General features: G+C 54.6%; 8 protein-coding genes across 8 annotated transcripts; 5 read left to right on the top strand and 3 right to left on the bottom strand.

Moving 5' to 3' along the window:
* Positions 1 to 15: 15 nt before the first annotated feature.
* Positions 16 to 2,011, bottom strand: CGGC5_v011310 (Trichothecene efflux pump TRI12; the record flags this gene model as incomplete). The annotated part of the gene is made up of 4 exons (XM_032032853.1): positions 16 to 893; positions 944 to 1,617; positions 1,671 to 1,729; positions 1,784 to 2,011. 4 exons carry the CDS (start codon positions 2,009 to 2,011, stop codon positions 16 to 18), a joined length of 1,839 nt encoding a protein of 612 aa, XP_031888207.1.
* A 3,397-nt stretch (positions 2,012 to 5,408) lies between these two features.
* RIM4 (Meiotic activator RIM4) lies at positions 5,409 to 8,095 on the top strand (the record flags this gene model as incomplete). Its single annotated transcript, XM_032032854.1, has 8 exons — positions 5,409 to 5,619; positions 5,736 to 5,850; positions 5,902 to 6,156; positions 6,207 to 6,336; positions 6,388 to 6,478; positions 6,531 to 6,950; positions 7,011 to 7,081; positions 7,139 to 8,095. 8 exons carry the CDS (start codon positions 5,409 to 5,411, stop codon positions 8,093 to 8,095), a joined length of 2,250 nt encoding a protein of 749 aa, XP_031888208.1.
* Positions 8,096 to 9,166: 1,071 nt separating this feature from the next.
* CGGC5_v011308 (Complex I intermediate-associated protein 30) lies at positions 9,167 to 10,062 on the top strand (the record flags this gene model as incomplete). The annotated part of the gene is made up of 2 exons (XM_032032855.1): positions 9,167 to 9,245; positions 9,305 to 10,062. The coding sequence occupies 2 exons, from the start codon at positions 9,167 to 9,169 to the stop codon at positions 10,060 to 10,062; spliced, it is 837 nt and encodes a 278-aa protein (XP_031888206.1).
* Positions 10,063 to 10,835: 773 nt separating this feature from the next.
* Positions 10,836 to 13,309, top strand: apc5 (Anaphase-promoting complex subunit 5; the record flags this gene model as incomplete). Its single annotated transcript, XM_032032856.1, has 3 exons — positions 10,836 to 11,616; positions 11,664 to 11,757; positions 11,809 to 13,309. The coding sequence occupies 3 exons, from the start codon at positions 10,836 to 10,838 to the stop codon at positions 13,307 to 13,309; spliced, it is 2,376 nt and encodes a 791-aa protein (XP_031888146.1).
* A 206-nt stretch (positions 13,310 to 13,515) lies between these two features.
* CGGC5_v011306 (Cytochrome c oxidase subunit 6A) lies at positions 13,516 to 14,337 on the bottom strand (the record flags this gene model as incomplete). The annotated part of the gene is made up of 4 exons (XM_032032857.1): positions 13,516 to 13,558; positions 13,622 to 13,789; positions 14,026 to 14,050; positions 14,190 to 14,337. 4 exons carry the CDS (start codon positions 14,335 to 14,337, stop codon positions 13,516 to 13,518), a joined length of 384 nt encoding a protein of 127 aa, XP_031888200.1.
* An 804-nt stretch (positions 14,338 to 15,141) lies between these two features.
* Positions 15,142 to 17,387, top strand: apn2 (DNA-(apurinic or apyrimidinic site) lyase 2; the record flags this gene model as incomplete). Its single annotated transcript, XM_032032858.1, has 6 exons — positions 15,142 to 15,169; positions 15,227 to 15,239; positions 15,293 to 15,338; positions 15,388 to 15,520; positions 15,575 to 17,173; positions 17,269 to 17,387. 6 exons carry the CDS (start codon positions 15,142 to 15,144, stop codon positions 17,385 to 17,387), a joined length of 1,938 nt encoding a protein of 645 aa, XP_031888201.1.
* Positions 17,388 to 18,099: 712 nt separating this feature from the next.
* On the bottom strand, positions 18,100 to 18,942 carry mta-1 (mating type protein mat1-2-1; the record flags this gene model as incomplete). The annotated part of the gene is made up of 3 exons (XM_032032860.1): positions 18,100 to 18,299; positions 18,351 to 18,676; positions 18,743 to 18,942. 3 exons carry the CDS (start codon positions 18,940 to 18,942, stop codon positions 18,100 to 18,102), a joined length of 726 nt encoding a protein of 241 aa, XP_031888054.1.
* A 2,278-nt stretch (positions 18,943 to 21,220) lies between these two features.
* On the top strand, positions 21,221 to 22,143 carry CGGC5_v011303 (uncharacterized protein; the record flags this gene model as incomplete). The annotated part of the gene is made up of 2 exons (XM_032032861.1): positions 21,221 to 21,515; positions 21,566 to 22,143. The coding sequence occupies 2 exons, from the start codon at positions 21,221 to 21,223 to the stop codon at positions 22,141 to 22,143; spliced, it is 873 nt and encodes a 290-aa protein (XP_031888053.1).
* Between the last annotated feature and the right edge of the window lie 4,987 nt (positions 22,144 to 27,130).

Below are 27,130 nucleotides of genomic sequence, written 5' to 3'. Positions count from 1 at the left end.
CGACACCCACGGACTTCAGACCTGAGACGGTGTCCTTGTCTTCTCGGTCTTTCCTTGAACACCGGATTTCTCGCTGCTCTGCAGCTTTTTCGCGACATCGTAGCTGAGAAACTTTTCCATATTCGGTACCAGAAACGAGCTCAGCAAAAGAATGACCGAGAACGGGATTGTTGTGTAGAACACGATCCTGAATGAGCTCGTGTAGGCCGTCTTGAGCGCGCTCCCCACTGCCGAAATGATGTCTGCATTGATGCCCGGAACAGTCGAAAAGTCACCCGCAGTAATGGCTGCGAAGAGAGCTTCGATTGACGACGACGGAAGACCTACCTCCGTTGCTGCCGGAACCACATACTTTGGCAGGTTCTTATTCAGCTCATTTGTCAGAACAGACGTGTACAACGCCTGCGCAACTGCACCACCAAGACCACGAATGGATCCCATGACGCCTGTTGCGAGCCCGATATCTTGAGCTTCCCAGACCAGTGTGATTCCAGGGAACGAAATGTTGTCGACGAAGCCGATCCAGGTACACACCAGGGTCCCCAGAGCGATCGTCGCAGCCCATCGATCGGGCGAGATCGTGGTTAATGCAGTCATGAAAGCAAATGATAAGGCTGACGCAACAACGCACTGCCACTTTACCTTGGGCACGTAAGAGATGGTGAATCCTGCGATAGTCTGGCCGAGAAGAATTCCGCCGCCGACCACCGAGCTCTGCCACCCAATCTTCATCGAGTCTGTGGTGTAAATGCTGCCGATGATGGTAGGCCAAAGAACGGTGAGGGAGTAGTAGACCATCGCCCCGACCGTCGCGATGGCGATGATAGCGACGAAGCCGATGTTCTTGAACATCCTTGGGGGCATCAATGGCTGAACCTTGCAGAAGAAACCCTCTGCCGCAAGTCAGTTGAAGCACCACGTTGAGAACAATTTTGAGGCTTACCATAGATGGCAAAGGCAGCCAGAGTGGCGATGCCAATAAGAAGAGTGCAGAGTACTTCAGCGCTCGCCCATGGATACGCAGACCCTCCCCATGAGAGACCTATGAGGAACAACACGCACCCGGAAACATAGAGAAAGATGCCAACGAAGTCCAAATCCTTGGTCATCTGGAGTCTGGTCTTCCCGTGAACATGGAGCTGATCGTATGATGGCGGGTGGTAAAAGAACCAGTATAGAACCAAAGATAGTACGCCAAGGATGTCCCCCATGTAGTAGCTCCATCGCCACTTTGAGACGGTGTTGTCGAAGAGGGACCGAGCAATGACAGGGCCAAAGACAGCAAATGGTAGCGAGGAAAGGAAAACGATAGTGACGATAGGCCCTCTCCACTTGTTCGGCACAAGCTCTCCCATGACGATGCCAAACGACAACTGCCCGGCCGCCGCGATGCCGTTGCAAACATTGGCGGCAATAAGGGTCTCAACCGTCTGAGCACATGAGCCGATAACGCAGCCGACGAGCCCGAGGATCGAAGTCCCCAGTACCATCCACTTGCGTCCGTACAGATCAGAGAGTCGACCGACGAGAAGGAAACCAATCGAACTGCCCATGGTCCACATGGTGGCAACCCAGTTGATGTTTTTGGAGGGACCGAGGTCTGCGTTGATGAGTGTGCTTCAATCAGGTCAGTATCTCTTCAAGTGAACGTTGTTGATGAATAGACTTACAGTGTGTTCGCAGGTAGTACCCATCCCAGGTATGCGCAGATACTTGCGAGGCATTGAGCCTAAGACCCTATCAGTTTCAATCCAAAGACATCGATCCCGTCAATCTAGCATACGGTCAACGTTCCGAGGAACTGTGGGCTGCGAAAGTAACCGGCAGGCATGGCATCGTAGTTGCCACCGACGGCCTTCGTATCAATGTAGTCGACGGTTCCATCGGCATGGACCACTTTGGTGACGTTGCCATCGTGGGTCTGTACTTTGCTGAAATCATTCTCGGTCTCGAGATGGCGCGTAGTAGGTTCCTTGGCCTCCGTGCCGGATTGCCCGTCAGAGGAAGACATGGCTGTTGGAACTGGATACCGAATATCGGCGGAGATCTTTGGACGTGTAGAGTCTTCAGATCCAGCGAAGAAAAGATCCAGGCTGCTGGCTGCGGGTCTCGCTACCTTGGAGTTGGGACGTTGACCAATATTAAGTAGCACGGCTACCCTCCCCTCAGCAGACGGACGCCTTCATCCAAACGTATGGATCGCCGGAATGTGCTACCCCAGTTCAAGGGAAAGGATGGTTATTCTTTCCCCACGCAACCCCGGAATCCAGGGATCTGGGGAAGTCGTGGCCGGCAGAAAGGGTGATTCAGGGCGGGTTCCTCCCCAAGGCAGGTGAGAGGCTGGAGACATGGATAATGAAGAGTCCAGGGCGATTGGGCTCTTGTGCATTCACGAGTGAAACTAGCAGCATTGAGGTGGTACAGAAGATAGATAGGCTTGGGACGTCGCATTCCTCAGGCGCTCCAGGGCGAGACATCGGCTAGACCAGTGGCTGAGAGAGCGTCTTTCAGCCCAGACGTGTCTCGCTTGGATCCGCGGACTCGAGATGGACCTCCATCGATGCGACTTAGTGCGGGCCACAAACGTGCAGTGGCTTGAAGTAGACAAGGCGATGCCGCAGCCAGGATGACATCCAGTCAGCTCACCAAGCCTTCGCGTCGTAGGGCAGGTGTTAGTTAGCAGTGAGCACCAGTCCTCATGTCATAGGGGCATTCGGACTCGAAGGGTTGGGTAAGGTAGCCTGGCTACCACCCTGCGTGTGGCATTCAGAAAAGAAAAGACACTGAATCATCGAGGCGCGTGGTGTGGCATACATGGTGCGGTCGCATCGTTCCGCATGTTTGGGCTCGGATGAACATGAGCGAGGTCGAAGACCGGGAGGAGGAAAACCAATTCCGGAGGGGGGAGACATCCCAGGGCTGAGGAATCCGGGGACCGGTACTTGCCCCCTAGCTCCGCGGTGACAAGGGTTTTTGGAGATGCGGAGAAGGTCCCGAACACACGGTTCTCCAACGTTCACGTCAAAGACTGGGATCGAGAATAGTTGGTCTTTTCGGGCTAGAAAAGTGACTCAGAAGCGAGGGGCGTAAACCTTGGAATCGAAAGACGGTTGTGCTTGGGAATGCCTACCCGCCAAGAGATGGAGCTGCGGAGCCAATCGTTGGGTGGCTGACCTCCGTATTGGGAATCGCCTGCCGAATGCAAGCCCAGCTGCAGGATGCTGAATTGGATGAACTTGATTAGATGAAGGCTTTTGAGCAGATTCCCAGATTCCTCGACAAGCCCGACGACGGGTCAGATCTCTACCACCAGGTTGGGCCGCAGTGGGAGACAACGTCAAGTACAAAAGCTCGATGGGTCACCAAAGTTAAGCCACAAAACTTTCCTCCCCACGGTGGGAAATCAATTCCGGAGTGGTCTATGTCTCAGTCGTTCAACTCAAGCCCGTTCACATGTTCGATAATCCCGCCTCAAGGCACTGATTATCAATCATCTGCTCAAGTTGAACGAGAACCGACGGCCACCATGCAATCATCATGTCATCTCTCGCGTCTCAACCCTCAAACTCCAAGGTGGCTCTTGGAAGAGGACATGACGCGGCCACTGGTTGAGAGGAAACATGAAGGCTCCAAATATGGGGATTGTTATCTCTGCGCAGTGCAACATATATCCCATGGTTGTCATTGTCGTCAAGTTCGCCGTCTCTATCGCCATTCTTCTACCTCGTGTCCTTTTGACACTGTTTTCTCCCTCGTTACATGGGATCTTTTGCTTTCTTATCCCACAAGGAAATGAAACATATGTCAGGTCAGCAGACAGCGATGATGCGCTTGAACAACAAGTTTGATATCACGGACGAAGGCTATGGGGGCGAGTCTGAAGTATTGCGGAGTTACGGATTCATAGTATGATGTGCAAAGCCTTGCGTCAAGTAAAAATCGCAGGTTTTCGACGAAGTCAGGTCAAAGCTGAAGTATCTAGTCACCGATACCCGGCTTGGGCAGGCTCGAAGATGTCTCCTCGGGGATCTACTCAACATCGTTAGACTTGGACGCTGGTGTTGAAAGTAATTCCACCTATAACTCCGATATTTTGAACCCGTGCTTTCAAGCCTGACGCTATCTGTGATTCCCAATTTCCTTCATATCCGACTAACACGGTGGGTCTTCTTGTCAACATCGCATCGTCTTATCTTTGTTTGGTCGATTCTGCGTCAACACAAGTGACCACACCTCTACCCACGCCCAACAGCATTCGTTTCTTCGTCATTGTGTGATCAAGGCAACTTGTTTCCGACAGCATAGTTCTTCTGCAGTGACCACAAACAGCGACAATTTTGCCAGCTACAGTCTCTAATCCTATTCAATGATTTGCACCACAATTATGCAGCGAGTGAGGGTCCAGATGGAAGGTTTTACTAGCATCCTCTCCGCCTTCTTGAGCTGCTCTGATAGCCACCCAAGTTATGAACAAGTAGACTCAGGAGCTCCATAGCCTTCCTAGCCTGCCTCAACAGAAGGTAGATCACAACTTATTTAATTTCAGTTTGTGAATAAGAAGATTAGCCAGCAAAGCAGTGAATGCTTTGGGCCAGCCCCCGAGGGTCTGCATACACAAAGGCTGGATGATGAAGTATCGCACTCCGAGATGAAGATCAAAGTGCCATTCTACTCTTTTGCCTTGATATCAACAAAGGCACCAAGTCTGTTCACCCCAGTTTGTGAACTTCTGCACCCACATGCCCGGAGGCACCGGAGGTCCTTTGACTACTACCGGTTCGGGGGCCCACAAACTCGGAGGTGTGCTCCGGCCAGCACCAACATCAGTGCAAAACACCATAGGGGCTGTTCAGCGCGTGTGACCCTTAAGTCACCTCTAAAAGAGCCAATCACCACCACCTCTGCCACCATCGTGATCAACACAGACCCAATCTCTTCTGCCTCGAAAGGCGAGTGCCACTACTCTTGATCTCACAGAGGGCGAGAGCTGGCGGGTCCCCTCTCCCTGGAGGCTGCTCTCGCCATTCTTGTAATTATCATGAACGCCGAGGGCTCTCTTAACCACGATTGAAGCCCTATGCAGCCCACGTTTTGAGATATTGGAATATCCCCTCTGTCCACCAGCACCCAGCTGGTTTCTGAAACCCTACCCACCCCCAGACTTGGTCTCTCTACCTCCCCAAAGTAAACCATCTCCTACCTTGCCTGTACAACTCCCCATCTCTCTCCCACACACACTTACCCATCTCCATCTACCCTCTTCCACCTTACCCATCTTACTCCATCCATCTCTCCATCTCCATCTACCCAAATCCTTCCCTTTTTCGCACATCCCCAGCTTCACGAGCTTCGTTTGACTACTTCGCTGCATCTTTTTTTGCGTCGCGGAAAAATCAAGGTCGTCCATCATGTCTGGTTCTACCGATAACAGAAAGCTCCTCGAGCAGCTCCAGAAGCTCTCTTTCCAGCACGAGCTTGAGCAGGCCTCGATGGCTGGTTCTGCGGCCTCCCAGATGGCTGAGCCTGTCTACGGCCTCCAGAACCTGTCTGTCTCGGCTAGCAAGTCGCCTGATTTCTCTTCGGCCTCGTCCGAGGATCGCGACCCTGAGCGCGGCGGTGGTAAGCTTCCCTCTTTTTTTTCCCCCTCTCTGTTTTGATAGCTTCGATGACGCGATCTCCCATCTTACGCGATTTCGCTTCCTTCGCGATGAAAAATACTGACATCTCGATCACAGGTGTCCGCCTGGACGTGTCTTCCCTTCGCGGAAGCCCCAACAGCTTGGCTCGCCGCTCCGAGGCCGTTGGCAAGGCTCTGCGCCCTACGATGTCAGCTACTGCTACCTTGTCTGTGTAAGTCAATCTTCTTACCATTCGCTTCTACCTCAGCTAACTCGTCTCTAGTCACGCCCAGAAGGGCCCTGCTCAGGACGACGGTGATGTCTTCAATGACAGCTCCGCCGACGACAAGCCCCTTGGCATGTCTTCCTCTGCCTACAAGCTCAACCAGAGCCACATTCAGCAGGCCGACTTCAAGGGCAAGGACGTTGTTCGCCGCAACTACGACGAGGACTCTCCCACGAAGCCCCGCTCTGCCAGCAACAAGCTCGTTGACCCTCAGGCTACTTGGCCTGCAACTGCTTGCATCTTCGTTGCCAAGTAAGTTTTCTCACAACAAGCTCTGGTCGGTCCTCTTCTAACCTCTACAGCCTCCCTGAGCATCGTGAGGACTACACTCTCGAGGCTGCGGTCACCAAGGAGTTCCAGCGCTTCGGCGTCGTCTTTGTCAAGATTCGTCGCGACACCAACGGAATGCCATTCGCTTTCGTTCAGTTCACCGTAATTACCATCGCTTCTATTGCCACCTCATCATACTGACTCCAATCATAGAATGACGAGAACGCCAACGAGGCCCGCATCGAGGGCAAGGGTGCTATGATCCTTGGCCGTCCTTGCCGCACCGAGACTGTGCGCGCCAACCGTACGCTGCCATTTCCTGCCTCATCTTCTTCTCATACTAACTCTTCACACAGGCACTTACATCATCTACCGTCGCAACCGCACTGCGATCACCGTCGAGGAGGCCAACGAGCTTCTTACTCCCTTCGGCGACCTCGAGACCGCTCGCTTCCTTGATGACGAGATCCAGCAGCAGATGCGTCTGCCCGTCACGATCCGCGTCCAGTTCAAGGAGTTCGACTCTACCCAGCAGGTTCTCAAGGCTTTCCGCCTGAACAGAGTCTACCATGTCGAGGCCTACGACTTCAAGAAGGCTATGCAGGCCAGGTCTCGCAACCCTGAGCGCGTGTACCTCGACACCTACGACCGCGACCGTCGTTCCATTTTCATCGGCGACTTGCCTCTCAACTTCACCGAGAGCGACATTCGCATTCTCATGGAGGACGTTGGCAGCGTCGTATCCGTTCAGGTCAAGCGCCTTGATTACCACCGTGGTAAGCTGTCATTTCTCCCTTTCCTTTCCACACCCAAGAGTCAAGCTAACACATGAACAGAGGGACCCAAGCTCATCGCTTTCGTCGAGTTCACCAACCCGACCGTCCCTGAGATGGCCATCGAGCGCTATGTAAGTATTCGCCTTTCCCTTGACAACTTACCAAGATGGATGACTGACACCTCGAAGCATAACAACAATATCCAGGGCTACTACATCCGCGTCGAGCGTCGCACCAACCAGAACCGTCGTGGTGTCTCCAACACCCCTGGCCGATTCCATGGCAACGGCTTCAACGGCGCTGGCCCTTCCAACATGGGCGGCAGAGCCCCTTCTACTCCCGCTCGCGAGCAGCGTGGTCCTCTGGCTATCGAGGCCGGTACCAGCTTCAGCCAGGATGCTGTCCAGAACACTCCCGTTCGCCAGACTCCTCTCCGCAACGAGATGAACTCTGGCATGGCTCAGACCCAGAACGTCATGCAGCCCACCGTTGTTCAGACCCCTCAGCACCAGAACGGCATGCAAGTCCAGCACGTTCAGCAGATTCCTGCCCAGACCCAGCAGCAGCAGGTTGGCCCCGTCATGAACCAGGTTCCTAACCAGGTTCAGAACTATGTTGCCCAGCAGGTTCCTGCTCAGGTCCAGGTTCCCGTTCAGGGACAGATGCAGTTCAACATGGCTCCCCCCATGGGTCCTCACCCTCAGCAGCAGCACATGGGCACTCCCATCGGTCACCACCCTAACCAGCAGCACATGGGCACTCCCATGGGCCATCATCCTCACCAGCAGATGGGCCCTCCCCCCGTTCCTCAGATGAACACCCCCATGGTGCCCCAGTCTGGCTCCTACATGGGCACTCCCTTCTCTCAGGGTCCCTTCTCCCAGGGTCCCTTCTCTCAGGGTCCTGGCTCTGCCTACGGCTTCATGACTCCTCAGCCTTCCCCTGGTGCTCCCTTCTGGGGCTACGGTCACGGAACTCCTCTCTGGACCCCGTTCCCTGTCGACCCTGCCGCCTTCATGGCTTTCACCAGCCCTGTTCCCCCGGCTCGCTCCAACGGCGTCGCTCCCACTGGTCCCCAGCTTGAGGCCAACCAGGTCACCCAGTCTGAGCCTGTCATGACTGACAACAGCATCACCCAGGCTTAGGCCACTTTCTCTTGTTCGATTTTCAATCATTCCGGTTCCGGTTGTCGGTTTTCCCAAAAGTTTCGGTTTTCCACGATCCGAATCAATCATTCGACTACTTACACATCGGCTTATTATTCGAAAATCCAACATTTCGGTTCCAAATCGACTGGTACCCAATCGTATTGCTCGACAAATCTCATCTTTCTTTCCTTCTTTCGTGGTTTACAAACCATAAACAAACAAAATTGGTGTTGGGATTTGGTGTGTGGTCAGATGGGATTTTTTCTTGTGACACAGGGTAATGGTTGATGGATTCAAGGTTCGGTAATAGAGAAATGGAAACAAAATGGAGTCATAGAAGGTTTGGTTTGTGCCAAAGAGCACTTTGTCTACTCTCGATGTCAGGCCGACTTTCATCTAGTTAGCAATACAGTCTTGAGTAAAAGCTTCCGTGCGATTGATCTCGTGACCAGGACGTTTGCGGGTGTCGTAGCCTGTTTGCGAGCGCAAAGTTCGGTCCACGGATAATAATATGCTGCAAGATTGCTATCATCTTCGTCTCTGAAGCTATCGGGATGGTTCAAGAGCCAGCACGTCTGCAGATATGGGAGACCTGGCACCGACCCAGCGTGATGTGATGGAAACGCAATTTTAGGGGGGTTCTTTCCGCCCAAACTAATCCAAAGTTCGATCCGGCGAATTGGGTCATACAGCACAGATCATGAAGAGCTTGAACGCTCCCTGCGGCTTGGAAGTCATGTGGTGTTGACATCTGGAGTCCTGATGTCGTCAAATAGCCGTAGCGCGGGCCATATTTATCCCGATGAGAAGCTTCAGCTCCATGTACCCTTGTACATCCTCGAAGCTTGAAGGAAGCAACTGAAGAACTCCCAAGTTCGCCGACACTATTTCGAGCGTACCCGACAAAAATTCAATATCCCACTTCACAGCGATTCACAGCACCGAATTTACCTAGCGAGAGGGATCGAAGAAAAAAGCCCCGCGACTGGTGGCGCATCACAGACTGAGCTTCGGCTCCAACAACCACACCACCAAACGTCTTGGCTGCGACGGCAAAATACCAAAAAGATGCGGGCAACACCATCACTCATGGGCAAGGGCTTCTGGGCTCGGAGTTTGGATCATTTCAAGCGAAGCGCGACCATTGGTGAGCTCCTCCTGCCCCCAGGTCTGCTCGTCGGCCCCCACTAACCCCGTCCGTCGCAGCTTTCAAAGCAGAAGGCATAAAAGGCGCGCAAGGCCCTTACATACTCCAAGACTTCCGCGCACCCAACTCGACCGAAGACTGCAAACTCCTCTCCGACCGCGAAATCGGCGGCTTCTCCGAGGTCGCCCTCGACTGGGTCCCCTCAACATCAACCTCCCCGACACAAACCTCCGAAAGCACACCACCAACAAGGACCGGCTACGCCCGCTTCCACGGCACGATATCCACCGCCCTACCGAAAGACGACCCCAAGATCCAGCGCACAGGCTTCGCGGCATGGCGCACGCCCGACCAGCAGCCCACGGTGTTCGGCAAGTCATTATGGGACATTGACCCCTACGTATACCTTGCGATGCGCGTCAAGTCGGACGGGCGCAGCTACTTCATCAACCTGCAGACGGACTCGGTCGTGCCGACGGATCTGCACCAGCACAGGCTGTTCGCGAAGCGGCCGGGCGAGTGGGAGACGGTGTTTGTCAAGTGGAACGACTTTGTGCGGACGAACCACGGGTTCGTGGTGGAGCCGCAGACGGAGATGCTGAGGTCCAAGGTCACGACGGTGGGAGTTGGACTCACGGACCGGAGGCCGGGGCCGTTTGAGCTCTGCATCGAGAGGATATGGGCTACGAATGATGTCGAGGAGGCGGAGGCGGCAGAGGCGGAAGCCGATGCGGCTGCTACGGAGAAGGCCAGGCAAGCGAGAGAAAGCGAGTTGAGGAATAAGCAGGGGCAGAGTATCCGGTGGTCAATTAGGTGATGTGCGAGTCCTACATCTGGCTGCACGAGGAGCTTTGGGGAACGTGCAAGTATAGCAGTTGCTTGCTCGCATCTAGATTGCCGGCGGAAGCTGGCAGGCAGGTCTGAGAGACAGCTATCAATGAGTACAGCACGGGCAGCTCAGAGACGACTGATGGCATGCTTGGAGCTGGATTGGACAGTGTAGAAATATTCTGTAAAAATACCAAACGAAGATCAATGCTCTTGGAACAACCCCAGACATTCCAATTGGGTGATAATAAAGATGATCGGAAACATTTGCCGTGAATCTATTACCATTTTGTCATCCCGCTAAAAGGTGCTCCTATGACCATCATCGGAGGAATTTCCATTTTCTCGAGAGAGGATAGCTGTGTTGATGATTGGTCAAAATGACGATGTTATTCCCCGGCATTTATGGCCAATCACACCCCGCCAAAGTCACAGTGTGGACCTCGAAGCATCACTCAGGAACTCACTCATCGCATCACGACCGGTAATTTGAGTGAAGGTGGAAGGCGCCGAAAAGTCGTATAATCACTGGTTTGTACAAGGCAGAAGAAGCTGCTACGTTCCTAACGCGCTGGTTCAGCTCCTGCTCAAGGGCGTTTCGTTTGGCGCGGTCCCGACGCGCCTACCGCCTTCACTTGCCTTGAACCTCCAAAACATGGTCATCCACGACCCTGACGATTATCGGCACAACTACAGATGATTGAAATCGAAACTTCATCTTGAAGCGAGACCAAAGCATTTTCGCACTGACGAGGGCACGCCATGGCGCGCTACCTCACGCCAGCCAAGATTGGCCTCCTCGCCCTCGTCGAGCTCTACACAGACGAACACGTCCCCAGCACAGCCATCATCCCGGTCCTGTCCTTCATCACATCCCGTCTTCTCGACCCAGACCCGCAGAGTCTGACAACCGCCGCCAGCATAGAAAACCGCTGGCAGAAGGCAGAGAGCACCGTCAGCCTTGTCATCGGAATTAAGGATTTCGAAAAGCTGCTCAGCGCTCACTCCGTTGTCGTCGGTCTGCCTGGGAGGAAGCTATGGGACACATTCCTTGCAAAACTATGGGACATCAATTCTCTGGATGCACTTCATGAATTCTTTGGTCGACAATCGAAGTGCCTAGTCAAGACGAAAGAGGAACTGCGCCGACTTGGGATTGAGGGGGATGCGGCGGCACAGGAGCAACTCAAACGGGCGGGCATCACCCTGTCGAGAAATTCGCCCCTCGGGCAGTTCGTCAGGAGGAGTCAGCTGGAGTTCTCGCGACTGCGGTTCCACGATGTCACGCAACTCTGGACAGACTTTGTTCAGTACCGACAACCCACCGCGGGGTACCTACGTCGGAGGAATCCGTCATTCGGACGGCTGAGCTTCGACAATGTGCTCATGACGGGAGACCAGGCGGATTGGGATCCGGAGGGCGTGGCGGCGCTGACTTCTGTCGTCTACGGGGACATGGTGTCAAGCGGCACGCCCTCTGCTGTTCCAGTCAGTACAGATGACATTGAGCTCTTGTTGGAGTTTCAAATCGATCAGATGCAGAGTCAGTCCATCGCGTCGAGAAACCCGAAGCAAAGCTGACCAGACCAGAATTCGGCACACGAATACCGCTCGAACTCCGCAACCAATTCCATGACCTTCTGGGCGACAGCTTTTTGGTACCCAGCTTGAGGCATTACTTGAGGTTCGTCTCGTTTGCCCTTCCTGCTGCAGCTAGGTTGCTAACCTTTGACAGCTTTCTGGACGCGTGGAAATCCGGCGATTACCCCACAGCATTCGATTTCCTCCACCAGTATTTTGACTACACGATGCAGAACCGGGACAGAGCATTCTACCAATACGCGCTAATGAACCTGGCCGTGCTTCAGGCAGACTTTGGCTGCTACAAAGAAGCCGTGGCCGCGATGCTCGAGACCGTGTCCACGGCCCGCGAAAACCGCGACATGTCCTGCCTGAACTTCGCCCTTAGCTGGCTCTTCCACTTCGGTATGGCCCATCCAGATCTGGTTAAGGACTTGGAAGCGGACAGTCTGTTGGGTACAGCAAAGGAGAGCCTTGCCTACCTGCGCGTTAAGGCCAAGGAGACGGGAATGTGGATGCTGTGGGCTTCAGTGCTTCTCAGCGAGGCAAAGCTCGGTCTCGCAAACGGAGAGAGTGTGGCCACGTCCATCGAGCTCATGGTCCGCAGCTCGCACCTGGTTGTCGAGCGGAACATGAAGAGCATGTTTGGGGGTCAGCTTTCCATCATGATTGCCTTGTGGGACAGGATCGGTCTCGCGTCGCTCTCGGCCATGAGCTGCGAGATATTTCTTCGCTGTCACGCAAGGCATTCGACCTTTGAGGACGAGTTGAAGATCACGGCTCGCCTAGCTCAACAGCTCGTGGCAAGGGGCAAATTCGACGAGGCGCTGCAAAAGATGGAGACCTTGGACGAAAACTCGTTGCGAGCTTGGAAGCCGAACCAATACTGGTTCAAGTACCGAGGAATCATCAAGCTGAGGAGAGATTTGCACCATAACAACCTTGATGGCGCGGAGCAACTCCTCGCCCAACTTTTACAGTCGAAGAAAGACGACCTCGAGGTCGACATGGCCTTCGTCATCGACTTCCTTCACGTCGACTGCCTCATCCGACGGGGCAACCTGCCAGAAGCTTTTTCCAAGGTAGAAAGCATGCTTGCTTCGCTTCGGGACGACAAGAGGGACATCCAGCTCCGCGTGAGGTTGATGCTGCTCAAAGTCCATCTCTACGACAAGTGTGGTCGGCCACAGCGAGGGTTCACCATCGCCATGCGGGCCGCCAGCATGGCTTGGAGGTCGAGGCTGGTAGCGAGCTTGTGGCAGGCCATTGGTGCCATCGCCAACATCCTGACGTCGCTGGAAGAGTTCGAGGCTTCCATCCAGCTGCTCAACGCCATCCTCCCACGCAGCCTCGAGTGTGATTCGGCGGCCCTGGCAGGACAGCTGTATTCCTTCCTCGCAGACGCCAACATGGGCATGGCAGGCAAGATGGCGCCACAGTCAGCGAAGCGCAGGGAATATCTGACTCGAGCCACCGGCGCCATCCAAAAGGCGTTTGATTACTATTCCAGCATCGAGGACATCACACGGCAGTGTGAGATGATGGCCAAGAAGGCCACCATCATGAAGGTGGCGGGAGATAAGGTCCTTGCAGCCGACTACGCGGCCGCATATGTTGCGTTACGGAAAAGCGCTGCTTCGCTCTCGGTATCATAGGCTATAGACCGACAGAGTTCATTTGCATTGGGACGGTGCATAAGTAATGCAATGGGGGTTTCTTTAAGAAGGCCGCATCTCTTCGATTGCTGTGACATAGGGAAAATGTACAGAATAGTCTACCCCCCAACAAGCGTGTCCCGAGTCTATGGATCGCTCCCTCCCCGATGCGAGTTCACGCATTCTGGTGCCCGAGTTCTGGCAATTTAAGCCTTGTCCTTGTTGTGGTAGTTGACGGAGTCGTTCCAGCTGTGGACTACGTTAGCACACTCGCCCCGTCTCTCATAGCCCGCAGGAGGGGTGAATACGTACAAGAGGGTCTTGTCACCGTTACCCCACTGGTAGTTCTTGGTGCGGATGTTCTGGTAGGGGTACTCGACGCGCTCCTCCAGAGGGGGCATGTGGCTCCAGTGCTCCCAGTGCTCGTTCCAGAGGACGTAGGCGTTGGCGCCGGCGAGGGCGAGGGCGGGAATGCAGGCGCTGTATCACACACACATGGTCAGCCTACGGTCTCCTTGGCTCAAGGTTTCCCTCGATCTCCGATTGACAAATCCCGCGTGCCGTCGAGTCCGTGATTCATGCCCCTCCAATCCCTATGCGAGTTCCGACACTTCCTCCGTCGCAACATCCTGCATCAACAATGTCTTCGACGGCGTAGGGATTCCCTCAATCGTAGGAGCGAGTTTTCTTCGAGGGGTCTTAGGGGGGAGGCATACTAGATGGAGATCTTGCGCCAGAGTTCTGTTCACGGTCGTTAGCATTTCTATATTTCACTCAATTGGTTTCCCCCCAATCGCCCAATTGGCTTCCGTCCCCAATGTCACTCTTCTCTTCTCCTCTCGCAATCCCGCACAGCAGCAGAAGGAATGATATGACGAACCAGTGGTGCCGGCGGCGTGGTGCTTGGCAGCCTCGCGCTCCCTGACGAAGGCGTTGTCGGTGCTGGCGAAGCGGCGCTGGACGGTAGAGCGGGCGGCCGGGGCGCGGGCAGCGCTGCGCGCGGCGGCGGAGAAGAGGCGGGCGCTCATGGTGTGTGTGCGGTATCCGTTGTGGGTGGTGGAGGGGAGATTTTTTGTGACGTTCGGTCGTCGGTCGGCGGTGGTGAAGATTGAGGTTCGTTGCGGGACGGGAATCAGGTCATGGAGCTCGGTTAGCGGGAACCGGTGGTGGTGATGGCCGGGTTTGTGGCCTGGATTGTTAGGCAGGGATGAGAGGGCAGGGATCTGCCGCTCTCTCTTTTTTTGGTGGGCGGGCTTTGCGGGATGACTAAATGATGTCAGGTCATTTGCGGAGGAAGTAATTAGGAACTGGTTTCCTGGGTGAGCAAGGCATTTAACCCCCTGCAAACGGCCAGAGTTTACCAAAAGGGAAACCCAAAATTGGCGTAATTTGAACCTGAGTTTTCGCTTGCTTCTTGGGTGTAAATAATGAACTGAATTGTCATCAGAAGGACGCCAATTGATGAGTTGAAGCAGCGTTGTATCGGGTCACGTGACACCGCCTCAAGGTCGTGCCGCGTCCATGACGGCAGCGACGTCGCGCGGTCACTCACGACGTGTAAGCGGTCGAGGGCGAAGTTGCTCCAGCCAGACGCCTTGGTCTCACTTTCTCGCGTTCGTGAACGAAAAGGCGCCAGTATTTGGGTCGTGTTCCTCTTTTAGTCACTGACTCGCCGCTCGCTTCTAAATCTTCTCTGTATTGGTCCTTTCATCGACGTCACTCGGCATCTCTGGGATTTTTCGATGTTGAAGCGAGGTGATACCGGCGTTTGAGCGATACCCATTTGATTTAAGAATTGCAAAGCTCAACTTCAAGAGCGGCTGTTCGTCAAAATGGGACTTCGCATCGTGACATGGAACGGTGAGTGAGCGCACATCTGGTGTCCCTTCAAGGCCGGCTTCGCTAACTCATCTCAAGTCAACGGCATCAGGTTCGAAAGCCTCCGTGTGCACACCCATGAACAGCCAGCCTAACAAAGTTCAGAAACCCATTCGGATACCAACCATGGCGGGAGAAGCGAACATACCAGGTCCGTCGCCCCCATCCTCACTAGCATCCCTCCCTGACCTCCTGCCCAGGCAATGTTCGACATCCTTGAGGCGGACATTGTAATCATGCAAGAATGCAAAATCCAGCGAAAAGACCTCACAGATGAGATGGTCCTCGTGCCCGGTTGGGATGTCTTCTTCAGCCTGCCAAAACACAAGAAAGGTAACACCTCTCCCGCAGCCGCCCTGTTCTCTCACCTCTGACCAACACACCCAGGATACTCCGGCGTGGCAATCTACACCCGCAACGCAACCTGCGCCCCCATCCGCGCGGAAGAAGGCATCCTCGGCGTCCTCACCCCGCCGGGCTCCTCCATCCCGTACCGCGACCTGCCCCCGGACCAGCACATCGGCGGGTACCCTCGCGCCGGCCAGCTGTCGTCCGAAGTCGACGCCGCGACCCTCGACTCCGAAGGCCGCTGCGTCGTCCTCGAGTTCCCCGCCTTCGTGCTCATCGGCACCTACAGCCCCGCCACGCGCGACTCCTCACGCGACGACTTCCGCCTCGGCTACCTCAACGCCCTCGACGTGCGCGTGCGCAACCTCGTCGCGCAGGGCAAGGAGGTCATCCTGACCGGCGACCTCAACGTCATCCTCGAGGAGCTGGACACCTGCAACCTGCGCGAGATGCTCCGCAAGGAGGGCATGACGGTCGAGGACTGGAAGGGCATGCCGTCGCGACGCATTTTCAACCAGCTGGTCGTCGGCGGCAACGTTACCGGAGCCCGGGACGAGGGGCGGGAGGAGCCTGTGTTACACGACCTGACGCGCATCTTCCACCCCGACCGACAGGGCATGTTCACCTGCTGGGATACCAAGCGGAACACCCGCCCAGCCAACAACGGGAGCAGGATAGACTACGTCCTCTGCTCGTCGGGCATCAAGGACTGGTTCACGGATTCGAACATCCAAGAGGGGCTGATGGGGTCGGATCACTGCCCGGTATACGCAATCATCGGCGATGTGGTCAAGAAGGACGACAAGGAGGTTCCCATCGTCGATCTGATGAACCCGAGCGACATGTTTCGACGGGGCGACCGTCTGCGAGACTGGGCCGCAAAGGACCTCCTCCCTCTTTCCGCGAAGCTCATCCCCGAATTCGACAAGCGACGAAGTATACGAGACATGTTCATGAAGAAGCCGACCACAAAGCCAACGACCGATACCCCTCCCTCTTCCATCCCCAAAAATACCCCTTCTCAACAGCCAAAGAGCCCCTCATTTCCCAATGTTCCCGACGATCCTCCCTCACAAACCTTTGCCCCGTCGAACACGAGCAAGATACCTCCGAGCGTCGCTGATAGAACGTTACCTCCATCCTCATCTGCCCCCGTAAAAAGGCAGACCGAAGCGAAAGACACAAAGCGGTCCCTGAAGAGAACAAAGACGAACGACAACGACTCCAAGACAAACAAGCAGAGCACTCTGACTGGCTTCTTCAAACCCAAGGCCCCGGCTGCGAAGCCGACAGGCGCCCACGTAGACAGCGAGATAATCCCCGATTCCAGCGACAAGAACAATGGCCCCGAGGACCAGTCACAGGAGAACAAGGCTGCAGTGCTAGCCGGTTCCTTTTCAACGGTAGCAGAGGTCCCTGCGGCTGCGGAGCCGTTGACCTCGCCCTTGCCCAGCAAACAGCAACAGCCGGCATCAACCCTGGACCCGTCGGCTAGCGAAACTTCTGAGAAGGTCTTTGATCCCATCGAGACCAAAGAAGCGTGGTCCAAGTTCAGCCTGGGCAAGAGGGTCGTGCCCAAATGCGAACACGGCGAGCCTTGTGTCAGCTTCCAGACCAAGAAGCCCGGCATCAATTGTGGTGAGATCTATCCAAGCAACGTCTTCCTTATTCGGAAAACTTAGGCGAATGCCGGGGGTCGTGATTGGTGCAATGGGTACTGACGATCTGTACAGGGAGATCATTCTACGTATGTGCCCGCCCGTTGGGGAAGTCGGGAGCCAAAGAATCGGGGACGGAGTGGAGGTGCGGGACGTTCATCTGGAGCAGCGACTGGAAAAAAGATCAGACCTAGTTATTCCCGTGATGCGCAGTCGAGACAGTGGCTGGGCATCATGGATGGTGTTGGCAGTCTGCAGTGGCGAAGAGCAACATGTGGGCGAATCAATGGTCCTCACGGCGGGGGCCAAAAGACACTCTAGGTATCGGGCTGGAATAGATGGTCCATGAAGATGATATTTACTGGCTTGCAGATTATAATTACAGAAAAAGATTCGTATTCGCTTGACATGCGAATACATGGGTTGTGAGTACATTTTTGCACCAATATGTTCATCAAATCGAAGATCTCTGCTTCGCGTTGCCATCGAAGCAGATGGTCCAGGATGATTCTTGGTTCCTCAGATCCGGTGATCTCCTAGCGTTCGTACGTCTAAGTATCGCCGCACAAAGGTCTGTTGGTTTCTCGCGCAGGTAACTCTTGCCACAGCATGCGGGAAGTGAATCGACGAACAGATGCGTGGTCGCCTCCTGGGTCACGCTGACTGGATAGAGATCGAAGACAGCCTCCAAAGGCGCCATGTTCTGAGGCTCCTCTGGTCGCTGATGCTGCCAGTCTAGAACACAAGGACGACCTAAAGTCGTTTGGCAGCGCCGATATCTATTCCGTTCCATGACTGATACTACAGCGACTTGTCGCAGTCGGTAGGTATAACTCATACTCCTCCGTCTGGAGCCGACAAGTGGGCGCGCTGATGGTTTTGTCGCTCTCGGGTAGGAGGCGGCCTCTACCTCATCGACGCTGCTAAGCTGGTCTTCTTGCTTTGGCCACTAGGCTTTCGATGGCGCTTCTCAGACGGCTTGCGAGGGGTGTAACGGTAGTCGGGATACATCATCAAGAGGCGCTCCTTGTGCATCTTTGCAAGTTCGGTATACTTCTGGCGCACGGCTGGTGATTCGCTGTTCCATTTCTTGCCTAGGCTAATGGCTGTTGTTGGTCAGCGCCTGTTCCCGAGGGGAACCAAGTCAAAGTACTCACAAATATCGTTGTTGCTTAGGTGACTGTTTTCCTGCTTCATGGTGGCATGGCGATCTTTGCGGTAGAGAATGAAGGCATTGGGAGGTCGAGGAACCTTGATCTTGCAAACAGGCTCTGGGCCTTCGGTGCAATGGGCGCCAGCTTCTGAACCAGAAGCGTCCTCAAGGAAGTGGCTTGGTGGCCGTTGGACAACAATAGCGATGCCGTTGACCGAGACGATCATGTGGGGGCCAGAGACGAACTTCTCGCAGGGCCCGAGGACCCATCTGTCTGCGTTGCCGTCCATGCCATCCTTTGCCCACATGACGGGCTTCCTGAAAATCCGTCTGCAGCGTATGGTTAGATGCGTTCGGCATGTCGATTGAAGGAACTGAGGCTGAAGGTAGACCAACCCCACGTAGAAAGCCATGAATGCTTGCCCGTCCTGGCCAAGACCAAGGTAATCCTTCTGAGAGACAGCAACAACGGACTGGAAGCTATTGAGCTGAAGGTCCAGTGTCTCCTTTGCGATCTGTAGAATATCATGTTGTAAGCGAGAAGGATCCATGCAGCCGGCAATGGTCTGGCCGGGATTGAAGTCGTGGAATGACATGGCGAGCTGGCGAGGCGGTGTAAGACGGACAGGATGCGGGGTTGAAGTTGGCGCAGACGTTGCTAGAATTATGGGTATGGGAAGTGGTGTGTGTAGATGAAAGGATGGATCGTGAGATGGAGACAAGATCTTCCAAGATCGATGGGGTCTCGGGCAAGATATACTGTCGAGGAAGTGCCAATTACAAACGAGGCATAGGTAGTCCAGGACAGCTTTCGGGGAGAGTGATGAGGAGGGTGCGAGAGGCAAGATACGCAGTGCAAATCGCATAGGGAAAGGCTCGTTCATAGAAGGGTCCTAAATTTGGGGAAAGCACCCCTCATCACAGACCAAGCTCATAGAACACAGACCACAATGCCTCAGGACGACGGACGAGGAACGGGTTGGCGAGAGTGCCCAGCCTTTTGGTGTGGGACAGTGTCTTAAACCAGAAATCACCGCAGGGGATCCATCTTGCTGTGGCAGGTCTGGATGGCCATGGCAAGCTCCGGTTACATGATGTGTCTGGGGCCCTGCCCTGGACTCTTGGAGAGGGGAGGAAAGGCCAGGGCCAGGGTCAGGGCCAGATGAGGAGGAACCCGCCAGCCCTGGACGAGGACGTGGAGGTGCATCGATGTCGGGCGGTCCTTCGGTATCTGCACCTGTCCGTCTACCTTACCTTCCTTGGCTTCCTCCCACTGTAGGCGAAACCACGACCCTGCACTGTACCCATCATGTTTGTCCCTACGACGCGGCGACACCTGTCTCCAAGTAGTTAGAAGGAGGCAAAAGGGCAGGGAGATACTTTGCTGGATGACGGCCCGAGATGCAGGTACCTCGCACCGGTTTGGGGAGAAGAAGCAAGTCCAGCCTGCCCAGCTGTCAAGAGAATCTCAACGGCCGCTTACGTCTCCATGCAACCCTGCAGTTTTTGGTCGACCTTAATCCACCGGCACTGCTAGCTGCAGTCTTTCCTCGCTACCGTCGTCTTGGCTTTCTGTTGCGGGCATAGGTAGCTGAGCTTCTTGGATCCTTCGGGTATAAACCTGCGTTCGGTGTTATCTCCCGTACGTGCCTCACTCCTAGAGCTGACTCCTGAGCAGTTAGAAACCCCATCATTTCCCCATTTTCTCGCGAAAATATCGTGCCCAGCTTCATACACATTGAAATGGTATTCCAGCACAACAAATGCTATAGAAGGGATGGCGATATCAGCAGCAATCCATGATACGTTACCTTGCTCTCAGCACGATGCAATGATGCATGTTTGGATGAGCAGACCAGGCATGGATGATGTGCGAGGAAAATAGAACAGCTAATGACGGTTTGGGCATCTGTCAACGAGTCTTGCTCCTGGGTGCACACTACGGGCTGTGCTCTCTGCGCTCTCAGCACATTTGGGTGGAAAACAGCAACCAACAGAGGCACACCACCCCGCCGGGCTTGCTGCTGCACCTCTGATGTGGTTGGTGTTGGAACATGGTGTTGGAAGGGAAGGCAGAGGTGCCAACACCGCCTGTGCCAGCCAGCACCAGCATCCACCTCGGTGACAGGCAAGAGAAAAAACAAAAGATATTAGTCTGCCGGGCGAGGGTCACGAAAGTGCTGCATGCTGCCCTGTGCTGAGAGGGGGCTTGTTAGTTCTGATGCATCATGGTTGCAGCGGTCGCCATCTCAACCCTAAAATCCGGGATCAATGACATCGCCCGGGCTTCTCTGTGGACGTTCCTGCATTTTGTTGCTTTCGTAAATCAACGTATCACAACCTCAAGCCGTGCGAGGTTCAGGGCAGGCTTTACGAAGTTTTACACCAAGTTGATGTTTTCGAGAAGCTTTCCTGACGTCTTGCTCGGACTCACACCCTACATTGCCCTCGAGGTACATTCGACATTTTCTCCGGACTCCAGATTGGCTAGATCAATAAAGCTGCGACCAAGAGGGAATAGATCTGGTGCCCACAATTCTGTATTCTTTTCTTCTTCATTTCTCCAAAAGTCATTCCCCAAAAATACTTCTGCCGGATGTCATCGCGACGCTGTTTTCGGTCAAGGGTCGCTTTTGTTACATTTCACGAGCGTTGGACCTTTTTGTCTCTTCCATCTCTCCTTATTTTCGCATTTCAGTTCATCCGGCCTTTTACATCTTCACGGCATATCTTTGGACTGGCCCCCATCCGACATTTTTTTCTTTTGTACGATAGCCTCTTGTTCATCCCCTTCTTGAACCCATTTACACCGCATTTCTTCAGCCAACGGCTGCTATGGTTTCGGTTAGTATTTTGCCGCCACCTCATTCCAACATGTCTCGGGACGAAGAGATTGCATCAAGCGAGAGCCCTGGCATCTTGAGGGCCCAGGCAATGAACGAAGTTTTACCACGCCGCGATCTCGACATTTTCACCACCTCGCGCATGTTTCCCGAAGGGGACTGGGTTCTCTCAGAAGTCGGGCGTCCTCATCAGTTTCAGGCAGCCTACTGCGTTCCAAATCAGCGAGGACATCTGGTTCCCGCGCCTATGCCTCCAGTCAATATTTCGGCAGTCACCAACGAAGAGGAAATCTACAACCACTGCACCGTCTATCAATTTGCCCCTGGTGAGTTACACCATCATCATCACTCGGGGACCATGACTGACATCCTCCAGCATATCAAAGCCGAGGTGACACAGCACTCCACGGCGCTTCCAACGCAGCCAGCCACCAACCGCAACAGCATCTCGGTCGCGGGTTGGCGGCAACCAACGGCGACTACCAGCAGTTGCCGCCCCATTCCCAACCTGCCGATCAGTATCGCTTCGACTCAGAAAAGAAGGATCCCTTCATTCACTCGGGTGACACCAGTTTCTTCGCGAGTCCTCCCTCTTACGCATCCGCCACAGCCGTCCACCTGCATGCACCTCGTTCACGAGACAAAGAAACGGATTTGCCGCCCGCGCCGATGCATGGCCAGAATTTCATCAGCTTTTCGGAAGAAAACATCGTCGGCGAATTTCAAGCGCACCCTTCGATAGGGGCGGGCTCTTTTGCCAGCACGATGTTCAACGATTCCTTCCGTAACAGCCCGGAATCGGAAGAAATTCACGGCTTTGAATCATTCACATCACAAGACTTCTCTTCCAACATTCACGGCCAGGCAATGATTGCGAGCGACTCATTTGACATGGGTTTTGCCCCAGCGATGACGACGCACCTCCATGAGCTGGCCCTCACGGCCAGGCAATGATTGCGAGCGACTCATTTGACATGGGTTTTGCCCCAGCGATGACGACGCACCTCCATGAGCTGGCCCTGGAAGACATTTTCCCTACAGGCAACGGATCTAGCAGGGGTGGCCAGAGCCACGACGACGACGAAGACGCCCACGGGGAGAGCGAGATTATTCCCGTCAAGGCGCAGAGATAAATTCATCTTCCCAACCAAATTTTCTCTTTTGAGTTATCAACAAAACGTGGTAAACAATTTTTTTTTCTAAGTTGTGTGGTTGGGTGCAATCATTTGTAATTCTGGGCAAACATGTTTCAGCTTGGGCACAGTTTGGTCCTGAACAAGGTCAGCACGCTCGATGTTTTCTGCCAAAAATCAGTTCGGAGGGCCAGAAATGGCAGCTTGTCTTCAGCAGAATTTGGCTCTATCGACTGGGGGTATGATTGCAGGACATTCGACCTCAGCTTCTGGAAGGTGGAGTTGGTAGGGGTTTTGGATCGCCATGCATTTCTGTCTGATCAATGATCAGGCTTTGCGCATGTTTCTAGCAATTTTCTGGATTAGACGCTAGAAAGAAATCAGCCGAAAGACGAGACAAAAATGACAGATACTTTCCTCACTCTAGCATACCCTCAACCTCCCCTCTACCCCTGCCTCAGTGCGGCGAAGCGCGAAGCGGGCCACTTGACGTTACTGTTGCTGGCAGGGATTCAGAGCAAGACCCTCGTCGTCGAGATTAGCATCTAGACCAAGCCGAATTAGATCAGCCTCTTGCGCTTAGCGGCAGAAGGACCCCTGCAACGCCCCACATTCCGTCCGAACTGGGCTCCTCTGGGCCCCGTTTCTGCGATCGACAGGCTCCACGGATACCCCCCTCCTTTCTCCAAATCTTTGACATGTCTCATCTGCGAAAAAAGAAATGCGCGAAAAGGGCCGCGATACAACAGCATACTTCCTTGCGCAAGAACACAGACGACAGGAACATCATTGCGCCCCTCGTATCTGCTTGAGACGTGCGCTTGGTGTGGTTGGTACCCCCCAAACTCATGCAGGAGAAGCTGACCGTCTTCAAAGCCCACTTTCAAAAGCCACCAATACCGGACCAGCGCAAGCAAACAACACTGCCGCTTTGAGCAAGATCAACGCCTGGGTCCTGGCACTTTCGAGGGAGGACTGCCTCCACCGCCAGGGATGACGACCCAGGCACTGCAGTCGTCTCCCTGAGAAATGGGCTGTTCACAGTCTTGTTGACTATGCCGGGTCTGTCTGAGCAAGCCGCTCTGTTTCTTGAGGCACTCGATCCGATCCGAGATATGTGGTGGAGAGCACCGCCCCTGCCATCACTTCACGCGCTCAAGGGTTGGACGCGGAACCCTGGCCCTGCAGCTCTTGGTCCCCGTGGTCGCCGATGTTCCCACTTGATCTCCAGCACTTGTCTTCATCAGGCGGAGCAAAGAAGGCGCCATCGTCATTGTTGCAGCCTTCCGTCTTCGACCAGACATACATGACCGTTGACCTTCTCTCCCCCCCGCCTTCTCCAAATTGCGACACCCTTCTGCAGCTGCGGCAGGAGCTGGCTGCTAGGGCTCAACAACGTGTCCCCCTTGTGATCCTCGCGGCACCTGCCAACCTATTTTTGCCCTTGTCAGGAAAGAAGGGAGGCCTTCACCGACCTTGCCGACATCATCGCCAAGAATCTGGAAGATGCCATCGACCCATGCCCCACGCAATCTGTCCAGCATCTTCGACTCATCGGCACTCTTCATCACCGCCCCGGCACAGTAATCAGGATACTGTACGCTTCTACCGACCAATCATTACCGCTTTGGACTGCCGCTGCTACTCCCCCGCATTGGTGAGAAATGATCCGAGCCTGCGGGCCTCCCTGACCGCCTGGTAACGGCCCCCAAGGAACACGCCTGGAGGTCCAGGGGTACGAACGTAACAGGGACCCCTTTGGGATTCCCGTCTTCACAGGAAACGATCCCCTTGGTCACTCCGCGCAACGGCTGCCATCAGCTATCGGCGTCTAATTTCCGGCTGCCAAGCGATTGTCGAGGACAGCGTCGCCTGCCTTCTGGAAGTCACCGCCCTGTCCAACCGCCCAGATCCCGGCACTCGATCTTACACCTGGTCTCCAGCACAGACGTACGGCCGTAAGGCAACAGGGGACCGATGTTAGGTGGGAACAAGACATATTGGATGAGGCCGTTAGCCTGGAGAACACTCCCGTCACGGCCTGGCGTTTCCCGCGCTAGCTACGGTCGCTGTGTGGTAATCTTGTGGGGGGCTTTACCTTCCTTTCATCTCTCGAACCTCACAATTTGCCTCAAAAGCCTTGTGGATACGAATGCGGTCAAACTAGAGGCTTGGTTTACCGAGTTGACAGACCAGTAAAGGAACAGATGGGCCTGAGAGATGGGTAGATCTGAAGCAGCTCTTCCCTTTGTCGCGCCAGCAACGGAAGGGTTGTCAGATTCATCGCTCTCTTGCGTCGGGAGACCAAAGTGACCGATCCAGGGCTCAACTAGTTAGGCATGTGCTGGGAATGATAGACGAGGGAACCACACCATGCAACAAGTCGGTGCGCGTCACAAATTACCAGCAGCGGGCGCAGAGACTTGTCGTCGCTAATGACCAACAGGTTGGCGCGGGACGCGCGCTTTTCAGCGGCCTTGCATGAAGTACATTCTCTACCCAATACGATACCTCATGAGCCTCTAGAGTGAGTATCAGCAAGCGAAAAAGTGCCGGCTGTCATTGAGGAGGTGGCGGACAAGCGCGAGGATCGATAATGGGGCGATTGGTGAGATATATGATCGCGCTTGGGATCTCATGGTCTCGGAGTGGCCTATTTACGTGTGGTGGCACAAAGGTTCGTTTGTTACGAATTATACAGGCAGCAGTGCAAGGCACTCAAAGACCAGGCGAGCACTGGTCGCCAATAGCCCCTGCAATGACCTGTCATCTGCGCTTCAGAATCCATGCCTTCGTTCCGAATCTGACCACCAGCAGACTCTCTTCGACACAAAACCTTGTCCGACAACACGCGTCAACCCTGCCTCGAATATCCAATCATTTTGCTTGGACTACGTGGTTCCTCGTCTGGCTAGCGCACTAGAGTTCACTTCGTACTTGAATGCCACAAGGCAGACATACCAGGGAGCAGGGAGGAAACGAGTGGGCTAGGACCAGGACATGCCGACAAGACATGAAAGAGGGACCCCCAAGGCCATCATACTCGTCTCAGCCAAGCCTAGCGTCACTCACAGAGCTAGGAAAAGCGGCTCATGTCTAACCAGAGCGCCGCCCTTCTTCACCAGCACCCTGGCATTCCTTGCCGCTTCCCCAAGGAGTTGTTCGCCATGTCGTCCGCCATGCCCTGCAGCCCCCCTCCTTGGCAAAAGGAGGCCTTTGATTCCGGGCCAATCGATCACCCCCAACGTACGCCACAATGACTGACAGGAGCCCTTCCGATTGCAACAACATCACACGAGTATGGTTGATACCCCTGGTGGCTTTCTCAACGGTGCCCACGGCAGAAGCTAACCCCCCCGGAGTCACCCATTGATGATACAGGCACGCAAACGGCTAGACGATTCAGTACTCACGCATGGACAGGTCTCGATGCTCAGATCTCATCGTAGTCTCTGGGCGAACCGGGGTTGTAGGAGGTGCCCGAGCCCACACTCGGGGATGAACGTCTTCCAGACGGCATCTTCTGAGGAGCGTGATTGGTGACCATGCCCGGTTTTTCACCTGACTTTGATCTTGTAGTTCAGTCTGGACTTTTGAAGCCAACGCTCGGGGTCACGGGAATCCCGAACAACGAGATTAATCGCTTGTCGTTGCCACTCTGGGTCTCCTGAACGTCTCAGTCTTTCTCGCAAATGACAAAGAGCAGTATCTTTAATCATAAAGATGGCCTAGGCCGGATAGTATATCCGATGCGTAATCCGCCTGACACCGCGGAGAAACATCTTGTACAACTTCCGTGTGGGTTCCATCGGAGGCGGGCTCGACCTCCGGGATGAAGTCGACGAAACCACGTTCTTCGGAGGGCCGGACCCCGCCCCGGTTGGCGTATTGTAAGACACTTTGACTCAACGCGGGATCTCGGGCGACTCAGAACTGAGTCAAATGTCTGAGAGCCCCTTTGCCATTTATCGACGGAAAGCGTTTGGTTTACTCTAGCAGCTGAGACCCGTCCCGTCCAGCAGATAAGCCAGCGGATGCGAGAGCGGACGCGAGGGAAGGACCGGCGCGAGGAAGCAGTATGGCAATTTGATTCATAGTGACAACTGACCCCTCGGTGATTGGCTGGGAAGAGACGATAGCCCGAAGGCGGGCTGTCTTAGCACGTCAGCTGGCGTTCTCGCGTACCTCCCACGACCCGCGGAACCGCTGTTGTTTTCTCCCTGGCGGAAGCGGGAGATGAACGATCAGGACATGTCGTCGTATTTCACTTTGGAGCCGCTGCGATGCTGGGATGCGAGGCTGCTGTGACACGGGTACCTGCTGTTTCGACGGGGGAGTGCTCCGTGATCCCGCGGCTGCTCGCATATTCCCCACAATAGTAGCGGCGACGGCAGCAATGTCGTGGCAACAACCTCATATTAAAATGTCTGGCTTCGGGTGATTGGCGATATGATGTCTCCTCTAGCAATACTGAGCCATAGAAACCAAAGCTGACTGCCAAGATTGACCCATCTTTCGGACAAGTTCCATATTCCCCAACACAGTGCAGCATCCTCACTCGTCAAACGAAACATCACCCGTAATCTTTGCAAACGCCAACCGCACACCAAAAAGCCACATCATCATGCCTCGGACTCAGGTCCGAATCCCCTCGCCAACAACAACTAACTAAACCCAACGGCCTCAGCTCCGACGCTCCCTCGAGCCTCTGCCCTTTCACCGCTTACGCTCCAGAGCCTTAGACCGCCGGACGTGTTCCTATTACCGGGCTTTCGGATGTCGAGGCGCTTCTCGCTAAACGGATCACT

Source organism: Colletotrichum fructicola, assembly GCF_000319635.2.
Source record: "Colletotrichum fructicola Nara gc5 chromosome Unknown KSG_Nara_v1_contig06, whole genome shotgun sequence".
In the NCBI taxonomy this organism is placed as follows: domain Eukaryota; kingdom Fungi; phylum Ascomycota; class Sordariomycetes; order Glomerellales; family Glomerellaceae; genus Colletotrichum; species Colletotrichum fructicola.
Note: the sequence above shows the minus strand (reverse complement) of the source record. Positions and strands in the feature narration are given on the sequence as shown.